The following is a 21,706-nucleotide window of genomic DNA, read 5'->3' as shown; positions in this document are numbered from 1 at the left end:
TGGGGGGTGGGGGGTGGGTTGTTGCTGTGTGTGGGGTGGGGGGTTGTTGCTGTGTGTGGGGGGTGGGGGTGTGTGTGGGTGGGGTGTGGGGGGGGGGGTTGTTGCTGTGTGTGGGTGTGTGGGGGTGTGTGTGGGGTGGGGTTGTGCGTGTGGGGTGGGGGGGTTGTTCCTGTGTGTGGGGGGTGTGTGGGGGTGCGTGTGGGGTGGGGGGGTTGTTGTGTGTGGGGGGTGGGGTGTGTGTGTGGGTGGGGTGTGGGGGGGGGGGTTGTTGCTGTGTGTGGGTGTGTGGGGGTGTGTGTGGGGTGGGGGTGTGCGTGTGGGGTGGGGGGGTTGTTGCTGTGTGTGGGGGGTGGGGGTGTGTGTGTGGGGGGGTGTGTGGGGTGGGGGGGGTTGTTGCTGTGTGTGGGGGGTGGGGGTGTGTGGGGTGGGGGGGGTTGTTGCTGTGTGTGGGGGTGGGGTGTGTGGGTGGGGTGGGTTGTTGCTGTGTGTGTCGGGGGACAGTGAGATTGTGTGTGGGGAGAGTGGCAGTATGATGGTCGGTGTGGTGTGTGGGGGCTGTGTGGGGTGGGGGTGTGGGTGGGGGGGGGTTGTTGCTGTGTGGGGGTGGGGGTGTGGGGTGGGGGAGGTTGTTGCTGTGTGTGGGGGGTGGGGGTGTGCGTGTGGGGTGGGGGGGGTTGTTGCTGTGTGTGTCGGGGGACAGTGAGATTGTGTGTGGGAGAGTGGCAGTATGATGGTCGGTGTGGTGTGTGGGGGCTGTGTGGGGTGGGGGTGTGCGTGTGGGGTGGGGGGGGTTGTTGCTGTGTGTGGGGGTGGGGGGGGGCGTGTGGGGTGGTGGGGGGACAGTTGATCAGAAGAAGGTTCTCTCCAGGTACGCGTTGAGGAACATTCCGGTGGGATCAAGCCTCTCTCGGATGGAGCAAAACGTGCGGAAACCCGGGTACATCTTCTCAAAGTCCTCGCGGACACAACTGTGAGCCTGAGTGTGCGAGCAAACACAGTGAGTGTGAGCGTGAGTGTGAGTGGCCTCACACATTCCCTCACACTCACTCACAGTGACACTGTCACAGTCTGACACACACTCACACTGACACACACACACTCATGCTCACACACAGTCATACACACTCATGCTCACACCTACAGTCTGACACACTCACTGTCACACACACTGTCAGTCTGACGCACACTCACAGTCATGCTCACACTCTCACAGTCTGACACACACTCAATGTGACACACTCACAGTCTGACACACTCAATGTGACACACTCACAGTCTGACACACACTCAATGTGACACACTCACAGTCTGACACACACTCAGTGATGCACACTCACAGTCTGACACACACTCAATGTGACACACTCACAGTCTGACACACACTCAATGTGACACACTCACAGTCTGACACACACTCAATGTGACACACTCACAGTCTGACACACACTCAATGTGACACACTCACAGTCATGCCCACACACATTTGTCAAGGTGTTGCTCACACACACACACACTTATCACAGTTGCTCACGGACACAGTTTCAGTCTGTCACACGCGCACAGTCAACAGTGTGTGTCACACACTCACGGTGTCACAGTGTAGGGACAGGTTCTTGACCCACCTTTGCCCAGTGGGGACGGCCTCCGTTCTCCCTCATGATGGCCTCGTACGCTGCCCAGTATCTCTCGCGCTGCGGCTCCCTCCCATATGGCCTGAGAGAGAGACACAGGTCAGCGAACAGCCAACCGCGCCCCTGGTGTGTGTCACACACATACACACATACACACACACACACACGCCCGCCCGCAGACACACACACACACCGTCACACACACCGCGGGGACCTACCTGTAGGCGATGATGTTGATGTAGCAGCTGTCCTGCCTATAGCAGGGGCTGAGCAGGATGTCGTCACCGCGGGCGAAACGCACCTCAACCGGGAAGTGAGCCGTCTCCCCCTCGTGCCGTCCCAGCCAGACCTGTAACTGCCGCAGGGCCTCCCCAGCCCTGTGTCTGCACACAACAACAACAACAACCACAACAACGTCGTCATCGGCCACATTCACAAAACGTGCATCAAATGTTAGAAGGTGGGGAGGGAACACATTTGAGGGTCTCTGGGCTGGAGTCACGGGGGGGGGGGATGGCGAGTGGCTGACACCCCAGGCCAATGATGGTGGGGGGGAGAGTGGGGGAGGTGAAGCACGTGGTGCTCGCTGAGGGGTTTGGTGGGGTTTGAGGAGGTCACAGAGGTGGGGCGAGACCATGGAGGGATTTAACAACAACGTAACATTTGTATTGCGCCTTTCACGTTGGAGGGTGAGAATGAGGATGTGACGGCAAACCAGTGGGACCGGGCGAGTGAGGGCAAGAGGTTACCCGGGGGGGGGGGGGAGTGGGAGCTTACAGGGAGGAGGGGAGGAGGGCAAAAGTATTACATTAGAATAGATTGCATTAGAGTATACAGCACAGAATCAGCCATTCGGCCCAACTGGTCTTTGCCGGTGTTTCAGCTCCACATGAGCCTCTCCGGCCCTTCCCCAACAGCCTTCAGACATCACCTTCTACTCCTTTCTCCCTCATGTACCTCTCCGGCTTCCCCTGAAATACATCTGTGCTGTTTGCCTCCACAACTCCGCGTGGCAGCACGTTCCACATTCCCACTACCGTGTGTGTGAAGAGGTTTCCTCCAACTTCCCTGTTTGATCTATTTGGGACTATTTGATGTTGATGGCCCTGGTTTTGGTCTCCCCCACAAGTGGAAACATCTTCCCTATGTCTACCCCATCCAAACCTTTCATCATTTTAAAGACCTCTGTCAGGTCAGCCTTACCCTCCACTTTTCAAGAGAGAAGAGCCCAAGCACGCTCAGCCTTTCCTGATAGCTATAACCTCTCAGTTCTGGGATCATCGTTGGGAATCTCCTTTGCACTCTCTCCAGTGCCTATAGTCCCCTCTATAACGTGGGGACCAGAACTGCACTGTATTGTAAGTGTGGTCTAACCGAGGTTCTGTAGAGGGTTACCATAACTTCCTGCTTTTCATTTCTGTCCCTATCCCTCTAGAAATCAACCCCAATGCCTGGTTTTTTGCCTTTTTTATGGCCTTATTAACCTGAGTTGCTACTTTTAGTGAATTGTGTATGTGTACCCCGAGATCCCTTTGCTCCTCTACCCCATTTAGGCTTTTATTTTCCAGGATGTATGTGACTTCCTTATTCCTTCTACCAAAATGTACCACCTCACACTTTTCTACATTGGAATAATTTTGCCATTTAAATGCCCACTCAGCAACATTATCAATGTCTTGCTGTAATTTGTTGCCGTTCTCCTCTGGATTAACCATTCCCCCCAACTTGATGTCATCTGCAAATTTTGAAATTGTACTACTGATTCCTGAGTCCAAATCATTAATGTATATTGTGAACAATCGTGGTCCCAATAATGATCATTGTGGAACACCACTGCCCACCCTCTACCAGTCCGAGTAGCTACCCTTCACCCCTACTCTCTGATTTCTGCTTCGTACCAGCTTGCTATCCATTATTTCCCCCCCATCTCCACACGCTCTTGTAAGGTACTCACGCAAGGTACTTACATGGGAATGGCCCAGTCAGACACATACTGTTTGAAGAGACATTCACAGCTGAAAGCTCGGTCACTGCGCTGGACCTGCTCCTGTCTCACGGAGTAAATGGCCCAGAAATAGGCCCGAGTGATCCAGGTGGTCAACCACGGGAGGAAGAAACTGCAGAGAGTCAGAGACACCATTCAGTACCTCCTCCACCTACCTCACCCCCTCGCACACTGACCCCCGGACACAGTGTCTCACACACTGACCCCCGGACACAGTGTCACACACTGACCCCCGGTCACAACGTTGCACACACTGACCCCCGGACACAGTGTCTCACACACTGACCCCCGGTCACAGCGTTGCACACACTGACTCTTGTGTGTGTGGGGGGGGTGGGGGGTACAGTAAGGGGGGAAATGAAGGGAGGGAGGAGTGGATGGGTAGGGGGGGGAGTGAGAGGGGATGGAGATTGTGAGATGGGATGTCAGTGGGAGGACCAACCTGACCCACAGTAACAGTTCCAGGAGGTAATAACCGACAGCGTAATCACGGAACCAGTTCGAGCTGCATTTCAGTGGCTGCAAAACAGAAAGATAATTACCCCCCATCTGGCCTCTTAACCCCTGTTTGGCCCCCATCTGTCTTCATTACTCCCGTCTGCCCTCTTCTGCCTTCGTTACCACATCCCGGCTTGACTACGCCAACTACGCTGGACTTCCCTCCACAAGCAGCAGATTATTCAGAGCTGCAGCTCATGTTCATTCCCCGCACCAGGCTCCGGGAGCCTCTCACCCCCGCTCTTGCCCGGCTTCACTGGCTCCACATCCCTCAGAGAAGGGTACATAACCCTCACCTTCAAAGTCCTCTACGGTTTTGCTCTCCCCACTTCTCCGACCTACTAACCCCATATCAGCCGGTCCGCTCCCTCCGCTCAGCGGACACCGCCTGCTTTGGGTCCCCCGCACTTTCCGCCCCATCGTTGCCAGTCGGGCATTCAGCATCTCTGCCCCCACATTCTGGAACTCTATCCTACAATCCCTTTGCCTCACGTCCTCTTTTGCCTCCTTTATGTCCGCTCTAAAGATCTTCCTCTTCTACTGTGCCTTCGGACACACCCCACCCCCGTCTTCTACCCCATCTAACCCCAACTCCAGTTTGGATCCAAGAAGCCCTGACTCTCCATCGCCCTGGGATGCCTTTTTGAAGTGAAGGGCGCTGTACAAGTTTAATTTGTTGTTACCCCTCGTCTGCTCTCGTTATCCCCATCTGCTCTCATTACCCCCGTCTGCTCTCATTACCCCCGTCTGCTCTCGTTACCCCCATCTGCTATCGTTACCCCCGTCTGCTCTCGTTACCCCCGTCTGCTCTCGTTACCCCTGTCTGCTCTCGTTACCCACTGTCTGCTCTCGTTATCCCTGTCTGCTTTCGTTACCCCCCGTCTGCTCTCGTTACCCCCCGTCTGCTCTCGTTACCCCCGTCTGCTCTCGTTACCCCCATCTGCTCTCGTTCCCCCCCGTCTGCTCTCGTTCCCCCCCGTCTGCTCTCGTTCCCCCCCGTCTGCTCTTGTTCCCCCTGCCTGCCCCTGTTCGTCCAGTGTCTCCTTCGTTTTTCTCCACCCGACGCTTCTCACTATCAGTCTCTAATAATAATCCTTGCATTTGTTACAGCGCCTTCTCATGTCTTCGAGCCGTCCCAAAGGGCTTCACAGAATATACTGTAAAGTGGATTAACTGTGTATTTTGTGTGCAAAAAGCAGCAGCCAATTGCGTACAGCAATGTCCCACAAACAGTCGTGGATTCAGTGACCAAACTAATCGTCTCTCACACTCAGGATGTCTCTCACACTTCCGGATCTCACACTCACGTGTCTCACACACTCACACGCCTCTCACGCGTCTCACACTCACATGTCTCTCATTCAAGACGTCTCACTTTCAGGACGTCTCCTACACTTACACGTCTGTCTCGTGACGCAGCAATACCTTGTCGGTGCGATCGCTGTAGTAGACGTTGACGTTGTCGGTGTGCGGGAACCACAGGAAACGGAAATACTCAGAACGCTGGAGGTGATCATCCAACTCGGTCAGAACCTGCCAGAGAGAGACGGTGGTGGGGGTGTGTGTGTGTTATGAGAGCGAGAGTGGGGTGAGAGAGAGAGGAGATGACAGAGAGGGTGGGGTGTGAGGGTGACGGGGGGTGTGAGTGAGTGGGGTCTATGAGAGTGGGAGGGTTGTGAGAGAGAAAGGGTGGCTGTAAGAGAGAGAGTGGGAGCTTGAGAAAGGGGGAGGGGGGGTGTGGGCTGTGAAAGAGAGGGGTCTGTGAGAGACGGGGAGTGTGTGAGGTTGACTAACCTTTGACTAACCTTTTTTCTTGATATGCTTGTAAAATACTTTAGGATTCCCTTTAATGTTACCTGCTAACTTTTTTTGTATAATCTTTTTGCGCCTCTTATTTCCTTTTTCAGTTCTCCTCTGTACTTCCTATATTCGATTTGGTTGTCTTCTGTATCTTGGGTTTGACATTTGTCATACGCCTCCTTTTTCTGCTTCATTCCAGATACAATTACCTTCGTTATTCAGGAAGGTTTGGATTCTCTACTTTTCCCTTTTGTCAGAATGTATTTGTTCTGTCCCCGACCTATCTCATCCTTGAAGACTTCCCACTGCTCTTTAGTTGTTTTACCTGCCAATCTTTCTTTCCAGTCCACCTTGGCCAGGTCCCTTTTTAACTCACTGAAATTTGCCCTCTTCCCCTTAGATGGTTCCTTGTCTGTTTCCATATGCACTCTGAATCTAATGATGTTGTGATCGCTATTGCCCAGATGCTCTCCCACTGAAACCTGCTCCACTTGCCCTACTTCATTCCCCAGAACTAGATCCAGCACTGCTTCCTTCCTCATTGGGCTGGAAACGTACTGATCAAGAAAGTTGCCCTGTACACATTTTAGGAATTTTTCCCCCTCCTTGCCCTTTGCGCTGTTGTTTTGCCAGTCTATGTTGGGATAATTAAAGTCCCCCATTATCACGACTCTATTGGCCTTCATCTGTCTGAGATCTGCTTGCAGATCTGCTCATCTATTTCCTTCCCACTATTTAGTGGTCTATAGTATACCCCTTCCAGAGTAACAGCTCCTTTTTTGTTCCTTAACTCTAACCAGATAGATTCCGTTTTGGGGCCCTCCAGCATCTCGACCCTTTCCACAGCTATAACCATATCCTTGATTAACAATGCCACACCCCCTCCTTTATTTCCTTCCCTATCCCTCCTGAATACATTATAGCCAGGAATATTCAGCTCCCATTCCGGTCCTTGCTTGAGCCAAGTCTCTGTTACTGCTACTACATCATATCCCCCTATGACCACTTTAGGCACACGCACTCCAAGACCGACTTGACCTGTTCTGCACTTCCCCCCTGTTTTATTTCTCCATTTTTTAACTCCTCGTTTTTTGCATTCCCTTCCCCCCTCAAAGCTGGTTAGCCTGTCTGCTACACATTGGCCCCAACCCTGTTTAGGTGTAACCCATCCATATGATACAGGTCCCACCTGCCCCAGAACTGGTCCCAATGATCCAGAAACCTGAAGCCCTCTTTTCTGGACCATATTTCCAGCCAAGCATTCATATGTTTGATCCTGTGACTGTGGTACTTATTTGCCCGAGTCACAGGGAGTAATCCAGAGATCACCACCTTGGATGTTCGATTCTTTAGTGCGTTCCCCAGCTTTTGATATTGACCCTATACTGTTCCCACCCCATCAAAAACACTGTCATAACTCCTTAAAAAACCGTCCCTTAACCCATCCCTGCTCTCAATCCACCACCCCATCTCCAACCTCCCTTTCCTCTCCAAAGTCCTGCAATGAGTAGTTGCTTCCAATTTCACTCCTTCCTCTCCGCCACTCCCTTCTCGAACCCCTACAATCGGGTTTCCGTGCCACCGAGTTATAGCACGAGGTGGGGGGGCTTTGAGAGCGAAAGGTGGGTGTGAGAGAGAGGGGAGAGTTGTCGGAGTGAAAAGAGGCCTGAGAGAGGGGTGGGGGATTGTGAGTGGGGAGGGGGGGGCCGGGCGAGGGCACCGATTTAAAACAGTTGTTGAAAGAAATGAGAGGTGAGGAGAAAGTTTTCAACACAGCGAGTTGTGTGAGCGAGGCTGGGGCTGGGGGGAATGTGTACCTGTGTGAGCGAGGCTGGGGGTGGGGGGAGTGTGTACCTGTGTGAGCAAGGCTGGGGGTGGGGGGAGTGTGTACCTGTGTGAGCAATGCAAGGCTGGGGCTGGGGGTGGGGGGAATGTGTACCTGTGTGAGCGAGGCTGGGATTTGGAGTGTGTACCTGTGTGTGCGAGGCTGGGGGTGGGGGTGGGGGGAGTGTGTACCTGTGTGTGCGAGGCTGTGGGGGGTGGGGGGAGTGTGTACCTGTGTGAGCGAGGCTGGGGGTGGGGGGAGTGTATGCCTGTGTGAGCGAGGCTGGGGGGAGTGTGTATCTGTGTGTGCGAGGCTGGGGGTGGGGGGAGTGTGTACCTGTGTGAGCGAGGCTGGGGGTGGGGGGAGTGTGTACCTGTGTGAGTGAGGGTGGGGGTGGGGGGAGTGTGTACCTGTGTGAGTGAGGCTGGGGGTAGGGGGAGTGTGTACCTGTGTGAGTGAGGCTGGGGGTGGGGGTGGGGGGAGTGTGTACCTGTGTGAGTGAGGCTGGGAAGCGGCGCTGGTGGATGAGGAACGCGGGCTGGCACTGGATGGTCAGGGTAAGGACCACCCCCAGGCAGCCCAAGTGCAGCGAGGCCGCCCGGAACACCTCCTGGTTCTGCTGCTCGGAGCACTCCAGCACCTCACCCGCAGCCGTCATCAGGCACAGAGACACCACCTGTCCACCAGGGGAGACACAACCAGTCACAGAGCTTCCCCGCCAGTCACTGTGGGCCACACAGCAATGTCACCCATGACTAGTAGGTGAATGACCATTGTGTGGGATTGTTGGGCAGATCGGGGAGAAACTCAGAGACTTAATGGCTTGAACCCACAACCTTCTGACCCAAAGGCAAGAGCGCTGCCACTGATGAAGGGTTGTTTCGCTCATTGTTAATTCAGGTTTGGCACAAGGCTGACCCTCCAATGTCCTGGAGAGCGTGTGGGGGGAGGAGGGGGTGAGGGAGCACTGCATTAATTGTCAGAGGTGCCATCCTTCAGATGAGACATTAAACCGAGGTCCCACCTGCCTGGCCGGGTGGATGCTAAAATGCCAATGGCACGATTCAAAAAGAGAAGGGCGTTTATCCCTCCCACTGGCCTGGCCAACAATCCTCCAGTCACTTAATGGTTGTTTGTGGGATGTTTTTCTGTCTGCCTAATGGCTGCCATGATCAAATACAAGATACACAGTCACTACACCTTCCAGTATATCCTGTGAAGTGCTTTGGACAACAACAAAATTGCATTTATATTGTACCTTTCATGTCAGGATAATACTAAATATTGATATAGCCCCTCATCACTTTTTCGAGACATCTCAAAGCGCTTCACAGTATATACTGTAAAGTGTAGTGACTGTATATATTGTGGGTGAACCGGGTCAGCCAATTGCACACAGCAATGTTCCACAAACAGTTGTAGATTGAGTGACCAAATTATTATTTTAATTTTTTTTTGATGTGGCTATTACCCCTGAAAAAGCGATCCCCCAATCGCCTAACAACCAGGTTCCTAATTATTGCTGAATAAACAGAAGGTGTGGAGTAAGGAAACTTACCTAACGCTTCGCACTGCCCCCGGAATAGAACCTGGGTCCTCTCGCTTGGGATCAGGTCATTTCCAGTGAACAGTGAGAACAGCGAGTGTGGGGGGGCAAGGCTACTGCAGTGAGAGAGCGGCGTTTACGGGGAGAGCAGTGTGGGCGGGTGTGTACCTGTGTGGTGCTGTGGGCGGGTGTGTACCTGTGTGGTGCTGTGGGCGGGTGTGTACCTGTGTGGTGCTGTGGGCGGGTGTGTACCTGTGTGGTGCTGTGAGCGGGTGTGTACCTGTGTGGTGCTGTGGGTGGGTGTGTACCTGTGTGGTGCTGTGAGCGGGTGTGTACCTGTGTGGTGCTGTGGGCGGGTGTGTACCTGTGTGGTGCTGTGGGTGGGTGTGTACCTGTGTGGTGCTGTGGGTGGGTGTGTACCTGTGTGGTGCTGTGAGCGGGTGTGTACCTGTGTGGTGCTGTGGGTGGGTGTGTACCTGTGGTGCGGTGTGTACCTGTGTGGTGCTGTGAGCGGGTGTGTACCTGTGTGGTGCTGTGGGTGGGTGTGTACCTGTGTGGTGCTGTGGGCGGGTGTGTACCTGGTTGGTGCTGTGAGCGGGTGTGTACCTGTGTGGTGCTGTGGGTGGGTGTGTACCTGTGGTGCGGTGTGTACCTGTGTGGTGCTGTGAGCGGGTGTGTACCTGTGTGGTGCTGTGAGCGGGTGTATACCTGTGTGGTGCTGTGGGTGGGTGTGTACCTGTGGTGCGGTGTGTACCTGTGTGGTGCTGTGAGCGGGTGTGTACCTGTGTGGTGCTGTGAGCGGGTGTGTACCTGTGTGGTGCTGTGAGCGGGTGTGTACCTGTGTGGTGCTGTGGGTGTGTACCTGTGTGGTGCTGTGAGCGGGTGTGTACCTGTGTGGTGCTGTGGGCGGGTGTGTACCTGGTTGGTGCTGTGAGCGGGTGTGTACCTGTGTGGTGCTGTGGGTGTGTACCTGTGTGGTGCTGTGGGTGGGTGTGTACCTGTGTGGTGCTGTGGGCGGGTGTGTACCTGTGTGGTGCGGTGTGTACCTGTGTGGTGCGGTGTGTACCTGTGTGGTGCTGTGGGTGTGTACCTGTGTGGTGCTGTGGGTGTGTGTGTACCTGTGTGGTGCGGTGTGTACCTGTGTGGTGCGGTGTGTACCTGTGTGGTGCTGTGGGTGGGTGTGTACCTGTGTGGTGCGGTGTGTACCTGTGTGGTGCGGTGTGTACCTGTGTGGTGCTGTGGGTGGGTGTGTACCTGTGTGGTGCTGTGGGTGGGTGTGTACCTGGTTGGTGCTGTGGGTGGGTGTGTACCTGTGGTGCGGTGTGTACCTGTGTGGTGCTGTGGGTGGGTGTGTACCTGTGGTGCGGTGTGTACCTGTGTGGTGCTGTGAGCGGGTGTGTACCTGTGTGGTGCTGTGGGTGGGTGTGTACCTGGTTGGTGCTGTGCGTGGGTGTGTACCTGTGTGGTGCGGTGTGTACCTGTGTGGTGCGGTGTGTACCTGTGTGGTGCTGTGGGTGTGTACCTGTGTGGTGCTGTGGGTGTGTACCTGTGTGGTGCTGTGGGTGTGTACCTGTGTGGTGCTGTGGGTGGGTGTGTACCTGTGTGGTGCTGTGGGCGGGTGTGTACCTGTGTGGTGCGGTGTGTACCTGTGTGGTGCGGTGTGTACCTGTGTGGTGCTGTGGGTGTGTACCTGTGTGGTGCTGTGGGTGTGTGTGTACCTGTGTGGTGCGGTGTGTACCTGTGTGGTGCGGTGTGCACCTGTGTGGTGCTGTGGGTGGGTGTGTACCTGTGTGGTGCGGTGTGTACCTGTGTGGTGCGGTGTGTAACTGTGTGGTGCTCTGGGTGGGTGTGTACCTGTGTGGTGCGGTGTGTACCTGTGTGGTGCTGTGGGTGGGTGTGTACCTGTGTGGTGCTGTGGGTGGGTGTGTACCTGGTTGGTGCTGTGCGTGGGTGTGTACCTGTGTGGTGCGGTGTGTACCTGTGTGGTGCTGTGGGTGGGTGTGTACCTGTGGTGCGGTGTGTACCTGTGTGGTGCTGTGAGCGGGTGTGTACCTGTGTGGTGCTGTGGGTGGGTGTGTACCTGGTTGGTGCTGTGCGTGGGTGTGTACCTGTGTGGTGCGGTGTGTACCTGTGTGGTGCGGTGTGTACCTGTGTGGTGCTGTGGGTGTGTACCTGTGTGGTGCTGTGGGTGTGTACCTGTGTGGTGCTGTGGGTGTGTACCTGTGTGGTGCTGTGGGTGTGTACCTGTGTGGTGCTGTGGGTGTGTACCTGTGTGGTGCTGTGGGCGGATGTGTACCCGTGTGGTGCGGTGTGTACCTGTGTGGTGCGGTGTGTACCTGTGTGGTGCGGTGTGTACCTGTGTGGTGCTGTGAGCGGGTGTGTACCTGTGTGGTGCTGTGGGTGGGTGTGTACCTGGTTGGTGCTGTGCGTGGGTGTGTACCTGTGTGGTGCGGTGTGTACCTGTGTGGTGCTGTGGGTGGGTGTGTACCTGTGTGGTGCGGTGTGTACCTGTGTGGTGCTGTGGGTGTGTACCTGTGTGGTGCTGTGGGTGTGTACCTGTGTGGTGCGGTGTGTACCTGTGTGGTGCGGTGTGTACCTGTGTGGTGCGGTGTGTACCTGTGTGGTGCGGTGTGTACCTGTGTGGCCAGGATACCGTGCCGGATGCCTGTGTTGTGGGTGCCGGTGGCGATCACTCCTCCAGCGGTGACGTCAGACACAGCGCCCATACTGCAGACAGACAGACAGACACACAGTCAGACACACAGACACACACTGACACACAAACACACACTGACACACAAACACACACTGACACACAGTCAGACACACAAACACACACTGACACACAAACACACACTGACACACAAACACACACTGACACACAAACACACACTGACACACAGTCAGACACACAAACACACACTGACACACAAACACACACTGACACACAAACACACACTGACACACAAACACACACTGACACACAGTCAGACACACAAACACACACTGACACACAAACACACACTGACACACAAACACACACTGACACACAAACACACACTGACACACAGTCAGACACACAAACACACACTGACACACAGTCAGACACACAAACACACACTGACACACAAACACACACTGACACACAAACACACACTGACACACAGTCAGACACACAAACACACACTGACACACAAACACACACTGACACACAAACACACACTGACACACAGTCAGACACACAAACACACACTGACACACAAACACACACTGACACACAGTCAGACACACAAACACACACTGACACACAGTCAGACACACAAACACACACTGACACACAAACACACACTGACACACAGTCAGACACACAAACACACACTGACACACAAACACACACTGACACACAAACACACACTGACACACAAACACACACTGACAGACACACAGACACACAAATAGACAATCAGACACACAGTCAGACACAGACACCCTGTGTGGTGGGTGAGTGTCAGGACAGTGTGTGCATGTGTTTATATGTAGGTGTGTGTATGTATGTATACAAATGTAATTGTGTTGTTGTTGTATGTATGTGTGCGCGCGTGTGTATGTGTGTTTGTGTGTGTGTATATGTGTATGGTTGTATGTGTGCTGTGTGCGCGCGTGTGTATATGTTTGTGTGTGTGTATATGTGTATGGTTGTATGTGTGCTGTGTGTGTGCATGTGTATATGTATGTGTGTTTGTGTGTGTGTATATGTGTATGGTTGTATGTGTGCTGTGTGTGTGCATGTGTATATGTATGTGTGTGCGGGGGGTGGGGGTAGTGGGGGGTCTCACTTGGAGAGTGCCAATCCGTGTTGTGTGAGGTCCTCGTTCAACTCCGTGAGGAGGATTCCCGCCTCCACCGTCACCTGCTGCTTCATCACATCCACCTGCACAGGGCGAGCGAGTGCTGGTCAGTGCCACCCACTGCCCATCAGCCCCCACCCCACCCTGCCCTCACCACCCACTGCCCATCAGCCCCCACCCCACCCTGCCCTCACCACCCACTGCCCATCAGCCCCCACCCTGCCCTCACCACCCACTGCCCATCAGCCCCCACCCTGCCCTCAGCACCCACTGCCCATCAGCCCCCCCCTGCCCTCACCACCCACTGCCCATCAGCCCCCACCCCACCCTGCCCTCACCACCCACTGCCCATCAGCCCCCACCCCACCCTGCCCTCACCACCCACTGCCCATCAGCCCCCACCCCACCCTGCCCTCACCACCCACTGCCCATCAGCCCCCACCCCACCCTGCCCTCACCACCCACTGCCCATCAGCCCCCACCCTGCCCTCACCACCCACTGCCCATCAGCCCCCACCCCACCCTGCCCTCACCACCCACTGCCCATCAGCCCCCACCCCTGCCCTCACCACCCACTGCCCATCAGCCCCCACCCCACCCTGCCCTCACCACCCACTGCCCATCAGCCCCCACCCCACCCTGCCCTCACCACCCACTGCCCATCAGCCCCCACCCTGCCCTCACCACCCACTGCCCATCAGCCCCCACCCCACCCTGCCCTCACCACCCACTGCCCATCAGCCCCCCCCACCCTGCCCTCACCACCCACTGCCCATCAGCCCCACCCTGCCCTCACCACCCACTGCCCATCAGCCCCCACCCCACCCTGCCCTCACCACCCACTGCCCATCAGCCCCCACCCTGCCCTCACCACCCACTGCCCATCAGCCCCCACCCCCCCTGCCCTCACCACCCACTGCCCATCAGCCCCCACCCCACCCTGCCCTCACCACCCACTGCCCATCAGCCCCCCACCCTGCCCTCACCACCCACTGCCCATCAGCCCCCACCCTGCCCTCACCACCCACTGCCCATCAGCCCCCACCCCACCCTGCCCTCACCACCCACTGCCCATCAGCCCCCCACCCTGCCCTCACCACCCACTGCCCATCAGCCCCCACCCCACCCTGCCCTCACCACCCACTGCCCATCAGCCCCCACCCTGCCCTCACCACCCACTGCCCATCAGCCCCCACCCTGCCCTCACCACCCACTGCCCATCAGCCCCCACCCCACCCTGCCCTCACCACCCACTGCCCATCAGCCCCCACCCTGCCCTCACCACCCACTGCCCATCAGCCCCACCCCACCCTGCCCTCACCACCCACTGCCCATCAGCCCCCACCCCACCCTGACCACTCACCACCCACTGCCCATCAGCCCCCACCCTGCCCTCACCACCCACTGCCCATCAGCCCCCACCCTGCCCACTCACCACCCGCTGACCAGCAGCTCGCACTGTGCCCACTCATCACCCACTGACCATCAGCCCCCACTGTGCCCACTCACCACCCACTGCTCTGCCCCTGTCAGTCCCCACTGTCTGACCAGTCACCGACCGCTCACCAGCCGGTCAGTACCCACTCACAGTTGGTGGACAAAGAGAGCATCTGAAGAAAGTAGACATATCTCCAAGACTGGATATATCTCAAACCAGAGCAGTGCAAAGCAACGTTGACCTCAGGGTGGTCCTAGTTTTTGGCTGTTGTTGGCCGGATTCCCTGCTGTGCCTTTCCCTTCCACAACAACTTTTCACGTTGGAGGGACATCTCAAATCGCTGGACACTGTAGCTGGCACAGAGCTGGGGGTGGGCCGAGAGGGTGGTGGGGAGGGGAAAAGATGACTGAAAGAGCTGTCAAGGCGTTGATGTGTCTTGAACAACGGGAGAGAGTGAGTCAGAGGGACTCCGGGAATGGAGCTCCAGAGAGTGGGGGCAAACAGGTGACAGTGGGGCAGGTGTGCAGGGGAGGACATGCTGTTAGCCACTGATTACTGAGCAAATGAAACATCCAAGTTGGGAGGTCATAGAGGTGGGGAGGGTTTGGGGCTGAACACTGGAGAGGAATTTCTCATTGGGGAAGAGCTTTTGGTGAGGAAGCTGCTGGGGGTTAGTGTGTATATGTGGGTTTCTGTGGGTGGGGGCTGTGTGTGGTGGTGGGGGGTAGTGTATGTGGGGGGTGCAGTGTGTATGGGGGAGTAATGTATGTGTAAGGGGGGCAGTATGTGTGAGGAGTGTGGGGCTGTGTGTGGTGGTGGGGGTTGGTGTGTATTTGGGGATGGGAAGTGTGTGTATATGGGGGGCGGTGTGTGTGTAAGGGAGGCAGTGTGTGTGTGTGGGGGGGGCAGTGTAGGGGGAGTGTGTGTGGGGGGGCAGTGTAGGGGGAGTGTGTGTGGGGGAGGCAGGCAGTGTGTGGTGGGGCAGTGTGTGTGTGGGGGGGGGGGGCAGTGTGTGTGGGGGGGGGCAGTGTAGGGGGAGTGTGTGTGGGGGAGGCAGGAAGTGTGTGGTGGGGCAGTGTGTGTGGGGGGCAGTGTAGAGGGAGTGTGTGTGTGGGGGGCAGTGGGAATGGGGCAGTGTGTGTGGGGTGGCAGTGTAAGGGGAGTGTGTGTGGGGGGGCAGTGTAGGGGGAGTGTGTGTGGGGGGGCAGTGTAGGGGGCGTGTGTGTGTGGGGGGGGGCAGTGTAAGGGGAGTGTGTGTGGGGGGGCAGTGTAGGGGGAGTGTGTGTGGGGGGGCAGTGTAAGGGGAGTGTGTGTGGGGGGGCAGTGTAGGGGGAGTGTGTGTGGGGGGGCAGTGTAGGGGGCGTGTGTGTGTGGGGGGGGGCAGTGTAAGGGGAGTGTGTGTGGGGGGGCAGTGTAAGGGGAGTGTGTGTGGGGGGTGCAGGCAGTGTGTGGTGGGGCAGTGTGTGTGGGGGGGCAGTGTAGGGGGAGTGTGTGTGGGGGAGGCAGGAAGTGTGTGGGGGGGGCAGTGTGTGTGGGGGGGGCAGTGTAGGGGGAGTGTGTGTGTGGGGGCAGTGTGTGTGGGGTGGGGGGGGGGCAGTGTAGGGGCAGTGTGTGTGGTGGGGCAGTGTGTGTGACAGGGCAGTGTGGGGGTGGGGGGGGGGGGGTGCGCAGGCAGAGTAAGTATGTGGGAGGGGGTATCATATGCGTCTTCCCCAAGTGGGAAAAAGCAATTTCTCACGAGAGAGAGACTGAGGGAAAGATGCCCCAAACCGTTCCCCTATTGGACGATCTCAGGAGATCAGGAGGACCTCGTTTGAACCCACCGGTGACTTACTATTGCCATCACTATCTGGTAAGTGACTAATCGTGACTGGCGGCTCACTATGTGGCAGTGGGAATGGCCGCGCTCCCAGCCCCGCACGCTGTGTGGCTCACTAAGCGGCAGTGGCAGGACACAAGCTTGGCTTCCCCTCAACTCCACAGGGACTTCAGTGCTGACACATAGCAGTAACGGCCACTCTTGTCTCCACTCCCCGTGCAGTGAGCTGCTGTGATGAGAGGACGGTTTGCTGGGTGGGGTGGGGGGGTATGTGTGTGTGAAGCCAAAGCTGGAAATGGTTCTTTCTTGGATCATCGTGTTTTAACCAGTTAAACTCCAGTAGTCGCTCCCCCCAACACTCTGGGGAACCCACCAAGCCTTAGTTCTTGCCAACCTTCGCCTAATACTCTCTAGCTTTAGGGAAGCAGGATGTGTCCCTCCAGGGACACGTGAATTCTCAGGTGTAGGTGGGATTCATGGAATTCTCAATTTGGTTTGGATTCTCTTCAGCACAGTCATGGGTTTCCACGTGTGACCAAAACAGTAGAAGCCGAGGCCTCGCTGTAGGTCTGATGGCTAATGTCACTGTTTGGGGTACAGGCTGATCACTGACTGAAGGACAGCACCTCTGACACTACAGCCCTGCTCTGGAGTGTCAGCTTGGACTGTGACCTCAAAGCCACTACATGGGGCTCGAACCCACAACTTCCTGCCCTGGAAGCGAGAGTGAGAGTGGTTATAAACAGCGGAGGGGAGGGGGTGGGTATCATGCTGTACCTTGAGGAGCCGGTTGAGTTTATTGAGCTTGATCAGGTAGCCCTCCGTGCATGCGATGTCCGACGGGGAATGGCCTTCCCCGACCACCTTCACCCTCTTACAGCGCTGCTTGGCCAGCAACAGGATCTGGACCAGGGACAGAAATATACTTTATACTCTACCCCAGAGCTGGAACCTCAGGCTGAGTGGGCAGAGATTCCTGCCTGGCTGCTCAGGCCCTGGTAACTTCCAGTTAGGAGGGGTGGTAAATTAGGGCATTCAGCCCAACCAGTTATACTCCACTTGAGTTTCTACTCTTCCTGTTCCCTCTCCCACACCCCTCTATACCCCTCTCCCACACCCATCTATTCCCCTATTCCCCTCTCCCACACCCCTCTATTCCCCTCTCCCACACCCCTCTATACCCCTCTCCCACACCCCTCTATTCCCCTATTCCACTCTCCCACACCCCTCTATTCCCCTATTCCCCTCTCCCACACCCCTCTATTCCCCTATTCCCCTCTCCCATACCCCTCTATTCCCTGAGCGTCAGCGGCCCTTTGGGGTGGTGAGTTCCATACATTCACTGCCCTTTGAGTGAAGAAGTTCTTCCTCAACTCAGTGCGAAAGGGCTGCCTCTGATTTTAAGGTTGTGACCCCTGGTTTTAGTTTCTCCAACCGGGGGACGCAATCTCCCACTATCCACTCTATCATGGCCTTTGATGATCTTATAGGTTTCTATAAGATCCCTCTAATTCTTCTATATTCTAGAGAATATAGCCCCAAATTGATCAGCCGCTCCTCGTAACTCATCCCCTTCATCCCTACACCATCTCCCACACCCCTCTATTCCCCTCTCCCTTAAGTATGCATCGTTTCCTCTTAAACACATTGACACTTTCTACTTGAACCACAGCTTCCGGTGGGAGTACCACATTCTCATAACCAGGGGATTGGCTATTTCTGGGAAATATGGGGAATTTCCCGAGTGTCCCCTGATTGATTCCCGCTGCTCTCCACCCCAGAATCAGATGTCCCGGTGAGTGACAGCTCAGACCGGCCATTCATCACCAAGATCCTAAACAAAATCAGAAGTCGCTGGGAACCCCCCTTCATCACGATCCTTCATCGCTGGGAACACTCAGCAGATCAGGCAGCATCGATGGGGAAAGGAAAGCGAGTCAACATTTCAGGTCCACTACCCTTCTGATGAAGTATTGATTGTGGACCTGAAACGTTGACTCACTTTCCTTTCTCCATAGATGCTGCCTGACCTGCTGAGAGTTCTCAGTGACTTTTGTTTTTGTTTCAGAGTTCCAGCATCTGCAGTATTTTGTGTTTTATTTGTCACCAAGATCTGCCTTCCCTGGGGACTGACAGCTATGATGACCACTCACCCCCTACCTTTAAGCCCCTTTGAGACTCGATAAAGTTTTTGAATACGAGAATCGATGGTCCCTGGGAATGGGGTTAGAATAGAGAGCTCCAGTGGGGGAGCGAGCACCAGCACAGACACGATAGGGAGAGAGAGAGAGAGAGCAGGGAATGGGGTTACAGTAGAGAGCTCCAGTGGGGAGTGAGCACCAGCACTGATACGATGGGGGAGAGAGGAGGGAAAGGGGTTACAGTTGAGCTCCAGTGGGGAGTGGGCACCAGCACAGACATAATGGGGGAGAGAGCAGGGAATGGGGTAAAACTCCAGTGGGGAGTGGGCACCAGCACAGATATAATGGGGGAGAGAGCAGGGAATGTGAGAATGTGAATCTGTCTCAGAGCCCAGCCCTCCCCATGCCCAGTACCTCAGGGTATGTGAGAGGGAGAACACACCTCACTGTTCATTGCTGTGCATAGTCCTTACTTCACAGTGTCTGACTTGTTACCAGAAGGCAGCGAAACCTCTCTCCACACCCCACTCCCCCTACCCCACCCCTGGCACCCCACATACACTTACCTGTCTCACCTCTTCCACTGAGGTGGGCTCAAAATACAGCTCAGGCTCACAGCTGTAGGTTTTTGCCCAGTTCAGGAACCGGTGACCTTCCATCCCTCCGAGCTGGGCCTGGAGACCAGAGAGAGTCAGTGGGAGAGAGTGAGCTAACCTCTGATCATTGACGTGGGACTTCAAACTACAACCTTCTGCCCCAGAGACAAGAGCTACTAAGTTCAGAGTTGAGATGATAAATACATATATACATTTATATCGCGGCTTTCATGTCAGGAAGGTATCCCAAGACGATTGGGAGGTGTTTTAAGAGTGTGAAAAGATTGAGCAAAGTGGATGTTAACAGGTTGTTTCCGTTTGTTTGTGAGTCCACAATGATAATAATTCTAATATTAACAGTCGTGGATTGAGTGACCAATTTATTATTATATTTTGAAGGTATTATTATTACCCCCAGAAAAGCGATCCGCCAATTGACTAAAAATCAGATTCCTACTTACCGCTAGTAAACAGAGGTGTGTGGAGTAAAGACACTTGGCCAACATTTTGCCCTGATGGGAATCGAACCCAGGTCTCTTGCTTGCAAGGCGGCTGCTCTAACCATTGAGCTACAGGATTCCACAAGATAATCATGAACAGATCCAATGATAATAATAATATTTATTGTATTATATATAAGCATACTTACATTAGATACAAAGCCTGATAAGCTCTCTTGTATTAGTTTCCAGCCTGTAACTCACTCCTGAGGGTACATTTTACCCTATATACCCCTCAATCCCCACACCACCCCACAACTCTGAATTAGATTCCAGCCTGTAACTCATTCCCATGAGCTGTTATTCTACATATATGTAACCCTTCCATCCCTCCCCACTAAACCCCTTGATTAAGTTCTGGGCTGCAACATAATCTGGGAGTGTGTCGGGCACTAATGTAGCAGAGACAGAGGTGAAGTAGAAACTCTCAATTCTTACCATGTTGGAGTTGCTGATGTCTGTGAGGTGTGTTACAGTCTGGCTCTGACTGATTGCTCGCTGTGTCCTGTCCCAGGACCGACTGACTGGACAGGAATGAAAGGTGAAAGGGAAGCCCTGTACTTTGGAGCGGCTGATGTATTAATGGAAAATTTCAGTCACTCATTTGGGCAATGAGTAAACCACTTGAGACAAAAGCCTCAGTGAGGGTCAAAGGAGGAATGGGATTGGGTGTCGGGTGGGGACCCAGCTCACACTGGGTCTGTAAATACCCAAGATTTTTTAACAAAGGAACTACATTTTTATACTGTCAGAATGTCTCAAAACAATTTACATTATTTACTGTCAATTATAGTGGCTGTTTTACTGTGGGTAAATGCGGCAGCCATTGTTGGCGAGGGCACCACAAACTCCCTTCTCTTGCTTCCAATAGCGCCGTGAGATCTTTAACGCCACCTGAACGGGCATAGGCGGGACCTCGACTTTATGTCTCATCCAAAGGATGACGCGTCCAACAATGCAATCCTCGCTCAGCGCTGCACTGAAGCATCAGCCTGGACTGGTTCAAGGTGCTCGCATGGGGTTTCACCCCACAACCCAGCAATGAGCCAGGTTGGCTGTCTGGACCCCAGTTCAATGAAGACTGCAAATGGGAGGCAACACCATAAAACAGGTCAAGATAACGCAATTCAATATAATTTTATTTGGATCAGCTAAGTGTCTGACGTATGCATAAATCCATGCTTAAGAGTATCCAAACCAAATTAAGAGTCCTATCCATCCCACCTACACATGAAAATCCCAGAGGTAGATTGTTGGAATCGAATGCGCACTCTCTCCCTGGAGGGACTCATCCTGGTCATCTAATTCCGGAAAGCACTAGGTGCAGGTTGGCAAGAGCCAAGGCTTGGGGGCCCTAGAGTGTGCATTGGGGTAACCACTGGATTTTAACCCACTAAAACCACAAAGCTGGCCATTGATATCACTGTCTGGCAAGCTTTCCCGATGCTGATCTTGCTAGGACCACCCTACCTGTTAGGGCTTTGGCTTGTAGGTGTTAATGGGAGCTGAGTAGGAAAAATCCCTGAACGCAGTGACTGGACTACCCCTCCAAGTCCTGCCGATGAGTCAGGCTGGCTGTGCTGTCATCAGCAGTTTCCTGGAATAATTTGGACCCGCCTGACTCGAACTGGACTACCAAGATTGCTGCAGAGCATGGGCACGATTCTGACTTTCCATTGCCAAACATGTCACCTTGGAGCCAGTTCAGCTTGAAGGAAACCCCACTTACCTTCCCCCAAAGAGAATAGTCATTGGTTGGTCATTTGATATCCGACAAGGGATTGATGACAAGGGATTGAGCCCTCACTACATGGATGGCAACAACAACAAGAAATTACATTTATATAATATAGCACATTTCACATTGGAAAGATGTCCCAAGGTGCTGGCCAGTAAAGGGTTTGCACCTGAACTAGGATTTGAATCAAGCGGGATGGAGGGTAGTAGGCTGGCGGTCGGAGGGTGGCTAAAGGCAAGTTCAAGGAGGTGAGACAGGCCTTTGAAGGAGGCAAGTGAGGAAGAGTTGGAAGGATTCCTGGATGGCGTTATAGAGGGTAGG

General features: G+C 54.7%; 1 protein-coding gene across 1 annotated transcript; it reads right to left on the bottom strand.

Moving 5' to 3' along the window:
* Window positions 1-830: 830 nt before the first annotated feature.
* LOC103191462 (L-gulonolactone oxidase) lies at window positions 831-20,195 on the bottom strand. Its single transcript, XM_042333733.1, has 12 exons — window positions 20,086-20,195; window positions 19,118-19,225; window positions 17,188-17,313; window positions 13,142-13,236; window positions 11,942-12,032; window positions 8,250-8,435; window positions 5,560-5,667; window positions 4,079-4,155; window positions 3,599-3,748; window positions 1,850-2,014; window positions 1,623-1,713; window positions 831-976 (listed from the first exon to the last, which is right to left on the bottom strand). The coding sequence occupies exons 1-12, from the start codon at window positions 20,086-20,088 to the stop codon at window positions 848-850; spliced, it is 1,329 nt and encodes a 442-aa protein (XP_042189667.1). The 5' UTR covers window positions 20,089-20,195; the 3' UTR covers window positions 831-847.
* Between the last annotated feature and the right edge of the window lie 1,511 nt (window positions 20,196-21,706).

This window comes from Callorhinchus milii, unplaced genomic scaffold, assembly GCF_018977255.1.
Source record: "Callorhinchus milii isolate IMCB2004 unplaced genomic scaffold, IMCB_Cmil_1.0 Scaffold3, whole genome shotgun sequence".
In the NCBI taxonomy this organism is placed as follows: domain Eukaryota; kingdom Metazoa; phylum Chordata; class Chondrichthyes; order Chimaeriformes; family Callorhinchidae; genus Callorhinchus; species Callorhinchus milii.
Note: the sequence above shows the minus strand (reverse complement) of the source record. Positions and strands in the feature narration are given on the sequence as shown.

What these genes read in the sequence shown, in the direction of transcription:
- LOC103191462 (XM_042333733.1), bottom strand. An exon ending in CAGTGGAAGAGGTGAGACAG is followed by an intron (nt 17,314 to 19,117) that starts GTAAGTGTATGT and finishes TCCCTGGTCCAG; the next exon opens with ATCCTGTTGCTGGCCAAGCA. An exon ending in CACGGATTGGCACTCTCCAA is followed by an intron (nt 12,033 to 13,141) that starts GTGAGACCCCCC and finishes GTCTGTCTGCAG; the next exon opens with TATGGGCGCTGTGTCTGACG.